General features: G+C 41.9%; 1 protein-coding gene and 1 long non-coding RNA gene across 2 annotated transcripts; one reads left to right on the top strand and one right to left on the bottom strand.

The window, feature by feature from the left end:
* The first annotated feature begins 49 nt into the window (after positions 1 to 49).
* Positions 50 to 6,007, top strand: sox10 (SRY-box transcription factor 10). The gene is made up of 4 exons (XM_055195115.2): positions 50 to 197; positions 2,076 to 2,685; positions 3,649 to 3,905; positions 4,004 to 6,007. The coding sequence occupies exons 2-4, from the start codon at positions 2,246 to 2,248 to the stop codon at positions 4,777 to 4,779; spliced, it is 1,473 nt and encodes a 490-aa protein (XP_055051090.2). The 5' UTR covers positions 50 to 197; positions 2,076 to 2,245; the 3' UTR covers positions 4,780 to 6,007.
* On the bottom strand, positions 723 to 2,126 carry LOC141351241 (uncharacterized). Its single transcript, XR_012359479.1, has 2 exons — positions 2,036 to 2,126; positions 723 to 1,819 (listed from the first exon to the last, which is right to left on the bottom strand). It is a non-coding gene; the product is annotated as an uncharacterized lncRNA (long non-coding RNA).
* Positions 6,008 to 7,903: the final 1,896 nt, after the last annotated feature.

Below are 7,903 nucleotides of genomic sequence, written 5' to 3'. Positions count from 1 at the left end.
ATCAGCAGCCAATCAGAGAGCGACCCGATGGGCTCCTTTAAGAGATTTTTTCCGTGAATTGGTTTTTTTCTCACTCTTCACACAACGAGGCTCTTTAAGCCCCGGCGAGCGACACAGAGGGGCATTCAGAGCGCGAGCGAGGGGGCAGGAACCGACGGACGGACTCTCGCGCTGGGCGGGCGACCTGCTTTAGTGCAGTAAGACGCTTGACGCTATTACTTCTCTCTCTTTCTCTCTCTTTCACTAACACTGTATATGGATATATGACACTGGAATCACGTCTGAACGGGGAAAATATAATTATTAAATACATTACATTGGATTTATTTCTCTACTTTAGCACTTTAAGATTGCATGCGTTTTGTACGGGTTATTGTACTTGAAGTTTGGTAACACGATTATGCGATTACTGAAAAGAAGAAATAATCTTAATGAATAACAAATGGATTTAGGAAGGACCTAAAAGTGTCATACAATACTTGAAAACTATTTTGGGAAAACACACTTTTAAACTCGTTGGTGTCACGATGCGTATAGCCTATGAAATATTCATGCGATGTGTAAATCACAGTCGCGTTGTGGTAAATTTTCATTTAGTAATTTTTTTATCGTTGAACACTTTGCCTAACGAAACACTTTAGAATAACTAAACTTCAAACTATTAATTAAATGTAGAGATTATTTAAAGATGATTTGAAACATTTGCTAAGGACATTTTTAAAAGTTAACTACGTGACACAATATTTTCCTGTACACTGTGAGCTAATTTTGTAGTCTGTAATCGAAATTTCCCTTAAGATTTAAAAGTGTTCATATGACTGTGGAAAAAAACAACTGAGTCAAACTATAAATGCGAGTTCGTAATAGTCCGACTTTGCAGAAATTAACAAAGTGATCAATATGCTTAAATCTGATGTTATTAAATTTTTAACAACATAAATGTCGAGATGTTTGTTGGCATTTAATTGGAATTGTGTCCTTTAGGAGAGTTTTTGTTTTGGCATGTGAAAATTAGGGGCAAATTATTGCCAAGCCAGGCGTTATGATCTTATTGAATGAACTGGCACAAATTATTTGAAAACTTTGTCGAAATACAGTAATGTGCTTAACGATGGACTAAATCACATTTAAAAAAATAAAATGAGTGGTGACAGAAAGACAGATAATGAGCTTCAGTACAGAGGTGTAACTTCCGCACATGTTCGCGCAAAACAGGCGCTTTTTGTACTGAAACAAGTTTAATGGAAAACTGCGCAAACACAAGCGCTCTATTCAGAAATATTACTGAAGCAATAGTACACGTGTTACTAAAACGATTTAATATTCAGTGCTAGCCTATACAAATACATTTACTCTAAAAGAGACGTATTAAGATGGAAAAACGAAAGACACAAATCTGACAGCATCTGCTCATCCGTGTCTGACTATAATTAAAACTGATCTGACAGCAGTAACTAAAGTCAGATGGGTCACATTTCTCTCACAAGACACACACAGATCTTTAATAATCAGAAACAGTCAAGCATACAGGGCACATGCTGAAAGAAATCCTGTCAGTAATGTCTCATGTTGTGTGTAACGCGTCATGTATGTGCTCTCAGTTAAGTCGTCGCTTGTGCTTTCACACACAAACACATGTGTGATTCAGCCGCGCGCGCGGGCACACCGTCACTGTTTATCCAGCAATGAAGCCGGTATTATTCCAGCAGCTTCTCTCCCGGGAGCTTGAACAAACCGCCAGACCTTCAACAGTAGCCTGTTAGCAGGAGTGAAGCTAAAATAACACACACTGACGCCACAGTATGATTGCAGCGCTGCTCTGGAAACAGATGAATTGTAAATAAAGTAAAAGCCACAGTGTTTAGAGCCACTTTTCCTGAACACGTTTATCTTGTTCTCGAGATGTTTGAGTGCTGCGTTATGAACAGCAGTCAGGTTGTTCCCTTACATCTGTAAACTCTAACATTTTAATATAAAATACTAACCGTTTGGACACGGAACGCAATCACTTTATTGTTGTAAATGTATGACGCACCTGTTGTCTTCTGATGATCTTTATGTGGATTGTTTCGCAGGTCTTGGTAAAGCAGATCTTCATCCTGAGGAAGACAGTGAATGGGTTCGTTGTGAAAGAACCAAGCGTATGTGTAAAGACTGGTAAAGTTCTACTGGAGGACATAAATCAACCGAGCACAAACAGAACCGTTAACTTACCGACACCCGTGACCGGAGCGCAAGAGAAGCGATGTCAACGGAGGAACACAGTTTATCTGAGGTGGAGATGAGTCCTGGGGTGTCCGACGATGGCCACTCCATGTCCCCCGGGCACTCGTCGGGCGCTGCCGGAGGGCCGGACTCCCCGTTGCCCTGCCAGCCGCCCCAGATGTCGGGCGTCGGCGAGGAGGCGGCGGGCGTTTCCGGGGGCGTCTCGGTAAAGTCGGACGACGAGGACGATCGTTTCCCCATCGGCATCCGTGAGGCGGTCAGTCAGGTGCTGAACGGCTACGACTGGACTCTCGTGCCCATGCCCGTGCGAGTGAACTCGGGCAGTAAAAGCAAACCGCACGTGAAGCGGCCGATGAACGCGTTCATGGTGTGGGCGCAGGCCGCGCGCAGGAAACTGGCAGATCAATATCCGCATCTGCACAACGCCGAGCTCAGCAAAACTCTCGGCAAACTCTGGAGGTGAGAACAGATGACATTAAACCACAACAACAATCATTATAATAGTAAAAATGTACAACAAGATCAGATGATCGTACACCTTGACGTTCGCGTAAACTTGCAAAACTATATCCAGATAAATAAATTAAAAGTGGTTCAAACTGCCTCAAACACAACCTCAAACATTAATCACTTAAGAAATGACAGACATAAATTTATGATGATAATTATATTAGTTAATAACACAGTTTAATGCATCCACAGTGAGTTCTGCTCTTGTCAGTAGTCGTGATGTCCAGATTTATTATAAACCTAATAAGACCTGGACACAGCAGTTGTCACTTCTGAGGTGCTCAGGTTTTGAGGTTCTCGTGGGCTTTAGCTGGGAATAATCATTCCTTCAGAAGACCATATTAGAGGGACAAATCCCTTCAGGAGCTGACGTGGAAAGAGTAATCGCACGCCTGCGCGCGCACACATGCCACAAACAGCTCCATTAACATACGACTGAAAGCCAACATCAGCCGTTACTGAGTTTATTTATCTTAAATAGTTTATTTTAATGAAGCATTGAGTGTGACTTCACTGAACTTACAGACACAGCAGTGAAGGTGTTAAATACACTCCTGGACACTGAAATGTATGGAGAGTCCAGTAAATAAAAGTGTCTCGCTCCACACATGATGGGGTAACAGACGGCCTCCAACACCAGCTGCACTATTACAACTACTAAACACAAGAGCAGAAATCTGAGCCGTTCTTATTATTTAACAGTTCAGGAATCAGACAGCCAGATGTCACATAGATAGATGGAAAAATTATGATTTTATTGGCACTGTGATATATATAAACAGGATTAAACCTGTTTAAATCTTCATTATTTTTTGCATTGTAAAAAATATTTGTAGGCCTGTTTCACTGAAGAGATCAATGTAACATTATATCATGCAGAAAATGAGCTGTTTTTATGCGTGTGTGTTTCAGGCTCCTCAACGAAGCGGATAAGAGGCCTTTCATTGAAGAAGCCGAGCGTTTGAGGAAACAGCATAAGAAGGATTATCCCGAGTACAAATACCAGCCACGTCGACGCAAGAATGGCAAACTAGGAACCAACTCTGAGACCGACGGCCACTCTGAGGGTGAGGTCAGTCACAGCCAATCACATTACAAGAGCCTGCACCTGGAGGTGGCACACGGGGCAGGATCACCGCTGGGTGACGGGCATCACCCTCACGCTACAGGTCAGAATCACAAACACCTGCTTACATCAACCTTCGTCATCAACCTTCGACAACACTTTTCCATAACATTCTTCTCCGTGTGTTTGTTCTTTTATCAGGTCAGAATCACAGCCCTCCTACGCCCCCTACCACACCTAAGACAGAACTGCAGGGGGGTAAATCCGGGGACGGGAAGCGTGAGGGTGGAGCCGGGGGTTCCAGGGGCGGTCTCGGGGTGGGAGCAGATGGAAGCTCCTCCTCTGCGTCCGGGAGCAGTAAACCTCACATCGACTTTGGTAACGTGGACATTGGTGAGATCAGCCACGATGTGATGGCCAACATGGAGCCGTTTGACGTTAATGAATTTGACCAGTACTTACCGCCGAACGGGCACCCCGGCGTGGCGCAGGCGTCGGGCGGCACAGGCTCTGGATCCTCGGCTTCCCCGTACACGTACGGCATCTCGTCAGCCCTGGCGGCCGCCAGCGGGCACTCCACCGCCTGGCTGTCCAAACAGCAGCTGCCATCCCAGCAACACCTGGGCTCAGATGGCGGGAAAACTCAGATAAAGAGCGAGGCGCACTTCTCCAGCGAGGCGGCGGCCTCGGCGAGCGGCTCTCACGTCACCTACACGCCTCTCAGCCTGCCGCACTATAGCTCCGCCTTCCCTTCACTGGCGTCCCGTGCCCAGTTTGCAGAATACGCCGATCACCAGGCGTCCGGCTCCTATTACGCCCACTCCGGTCAGACCTCCGGCCTTTACTCTGCTTTCTCTTACATGGGCCCTTCACAGAGGCCCCTATACACGGCCATCCCGGACCCCGGGTCTGTGCCGCAGTCACACAGCCCTACACACTGGGAGCAGCCCGTATACACCACACTGTCTCGACCGTGACAAACACATACAACTTAAGGTTTTGCTCCTGTTTAATATCCAGTAGCTGAAAGGTCTAAACTAGTGTATATGTGCTTGAAAATCATGAAATATTTTCACCTGCACTACAATCTACACGGATGGAGATCTGAGAGAAACCTTCTGGAGTGTGTGGAGATCTGCAGGGAAAATATTATCACCATGTGCCTCAGGCTTTTAAAACATGGCCCATCACAAAGATTTGTGATCTTATTCTCATTAGATTCAAGAAAGTTGACTCCTATGGTATTTCAAGTGTTACATATTACCAAAGTAAGAGACCAAAACATTAAAACAGGAACAAATAGATGAGTTTCTTTGTGTGGTTTAGCAGAAGATCTCAAACTTCACCCAACACAAACACAATACCTGATCATGTTATCTATACATCTGTGTTTTTTATTTGTATAAATGAATAATCTCGTTTTATTAACCAAAATAAGGCCATATTGTCATCAGAATAATAATGATGTGTTTGCATTGTTGTAATCTTTTCTATTGTTATGTTGTAATTGTGTTGCCATAACTCCACTGAACATCTTCACCACTGTCTCGTGTTTGTTTGTAAATATCAGTCTTTACCTTGTTACTCTAAACACAGACGTGACGCTGTAATGAAGTAAAAACACCTTTACCATCTGTCAAGTTTCCAATATATAAAATCAAAAATTTGACGCAGAGTTTAAATCACGTCAGGATGCAAAACTATTATTGTGAAAAGTATATTTTCATTATAATTTTACAAAATGTTGTGTGTTTTTTATATTTTTTAAACATATTTTGTGAAAATAACACATGAACACATGACAATGTAAAGGGTTTCCATTTTCAGCTAGAAATTAAACATCATGATATAATTTAGTAAAAGTTACGACTGATGTTATGTTTCTGTAAACAAAGTTTAATTATGTTTTCGTCCCTTTTGATTGTAGACTTTTAGGCGATTTATTATTGAAAGAAAAACAAGCAAAAACTCAATGTTAGAGCCTACATCTTACAGTAGGTCATCCTTGTTTTATATATATTACAGAATATTATTTATATTTGTTGTTTTGTTTGTTTTTTATCAGTAGTGTTTTATTCTGATGTTGGATATGTTTTTGTTGTGTAATGTTGTGGTGGGTAAGTGTTGTTGTTTTTCAGTGTAAATAGAAGAGAGCAATGACTAACCTCCCTCACTTTAAATAAAGCTAAAGTCCATACAAACTCACTTTCATGAAGAAAAGTCATTTCTTTCATATTTATATTCTCAGTCCTGACACAGACTTTTTTTTTATTCCCGGATGATCAACAATTATAAACTTTTTTCTTGACTGATTATATTGTGTTTTTGCGAACTCTTGTATGGCTGGTGCATTATTTTAGTAAACACTAAGAAGTGTGCACTTTACATTCATCATGGCAGTACGTGCAGTGTGTAGTCTACTGAACTGGGATGAAGCTCTTGTGTACTGGAGCTTCACTCTGATTGGCTGAAATCATTAACATCATCTCAACGGCTTCTGCATTTCTACATTAATATTGTGTAAATGCTGTTATGCATATCTGTGTGTGTGTGTGTGTGTGTTGAGAGTTCAGGCTGATTTCTAATTCCCCTGATTTAATCATCTGTGTGATACTTTGCTTAAACAAAGAGACTCATTCAGCTCTGGGGAGGGAGGGGGCTTATAGCGCACAGTTTCACTGGAACACACACACACACACACGCACGCACGCACGCACGCACACACGCACACACACACACACACACAGAGCAGGTCTGCATCTGAACATTCCTAAACTGTGCATGAGAGAGAGAGAGAGAGAGAGATCAATTTAATTTTTGTCCTCTCTCTCTTACTGAGTGATGTATTGAAGATTTCGATCATCTGTGATATAATTGTATTTACATCCGTTAACTGCATTCTACTAACATTCTACCGATACACACTAATAATACCTGGCCGATAACTACTCTGAATCGAACAACCGATATTATTCACAGCTATTTTATGTACTACCATATTTTTTGGTCTATAAACCGCGTTTTTTTTTCATAACTTGGCTGGTGCTGTGTCTTATAGTCAGGTGCGCCTTGTAAGTCAGTATGAATTAATTTTGACACTTATGAAGCAAAAGACAACATTACCGTCTACAGCCGTGAGAGTCCTGTATTTATGTAATTCAATGGATTCAGTGATGTGGAATGACGAGTCTGCGAACTTCACGCTAGTTGGCTTGTTCGGTTAAAGGGATAGTTCGGCCAAAAACGATATTAAACCCATTATTTACTCACCCCCAAGCTGTCCAAGTTGCATATGTCCATCGTTTTTCAGACAAACACATTTTCGGATATTTTAGAAAATATTTTAGATCTTTCTGTTGATTAAATGTAATGTTACGGGGTCCAGCAATAGTCCACGACCTTCAAGTCCAAAAAAGTGCGTCCATCCTTCACAAATTAAATCCAAACGGCTCCAGGATGATAAACAAAGGTCTTCTGTGGGTAATCCGTGCGGTGTTGTTGTAGAAATATCCATATTTAAAATGTTATTAACTTTATAAACTACCTTCCGGTAGCGCCGCCATCTTAGACTCAGGAGAGAGTATTAGCGTAGTGTACGCACTTTTCTTAGTGACGTATGACAAATTCGGAGGGTGGGGGCACAGAGCAGCAACAGAGAAACCGCTGTATGCTGCGTAAGCTCTCATCCTGAATGCGGATGACTCCAAGATGGCGGCGCTACCGGAAGGTAGTTAATTACGTTAATAACATTTTAAATATGGATATTTCTACAACAACACCGCACGGATTACCCACAGAAGACCTTTGTTTATCATCCTGGAGCCGTTTGGATTTAATTTGTGAAGGATGGATGCACTTTTTTGGACTTGAAGGTCGTGGACTATTGCTGGACCCCGTAACATTACATTTAATCAACAGAAAGATCTAAAATATTTTCTAAAATATCCGAAAATGTGTTTGTCTGAAAAACGATGGACATATGCAACTCGGACAGCTTGGGGGTGAGTAAATCATGGGTTTAATATCGTTTTTGGCCGAACTATCCCTTTAAATAACTGATAATATTACTTTAATGTACAGACATCTATTCAGCCTGCTGTT

Source organism: Misgurnus anguillicaudatus, chromosome 19, assembly GCF_027580225.2.
Source record: "Misgurnus anguillicaudatus chromosome 19, ASM2758022v2, whole genome shotgun sequence".
NCBI classification, from domain to species: domain Eukaryota; kingdom Metazoa; phylum Chordata; class Actinopteri; order Cypriniformes; family Cobitidae; genus Misgurnus; species Misgurnus anguillicaudatus.
The sequence above is the reverse complement of the archived record's forward strand: the minus strand, read 5'-3'. Positions and strand labels throughout refer to the sequence as shown.

Coding starts and splice junctions, on each gene's coding strand:
- sox10 (XM_055195115.2), top strand. CDS start 2,246: ATGTCAACGGAGGAACACAGTTTATCTGAGGTGGAGATGAGTCCTGGG. Junction 2,686..3,648: donor ACTCTCGGCAAACTCTGGAG/GTGAGAACAGAT, acceptor TGTGTGTTTCAG/GCTCCTCAACGAAGCGGATA. Junction 3,906..4,003: donor GCATCACCCTCACGCTACAG/GTCAGAATCACA, acceptor TTCTTTTATCAG/GTCAGAATCACAGCCCTCCT.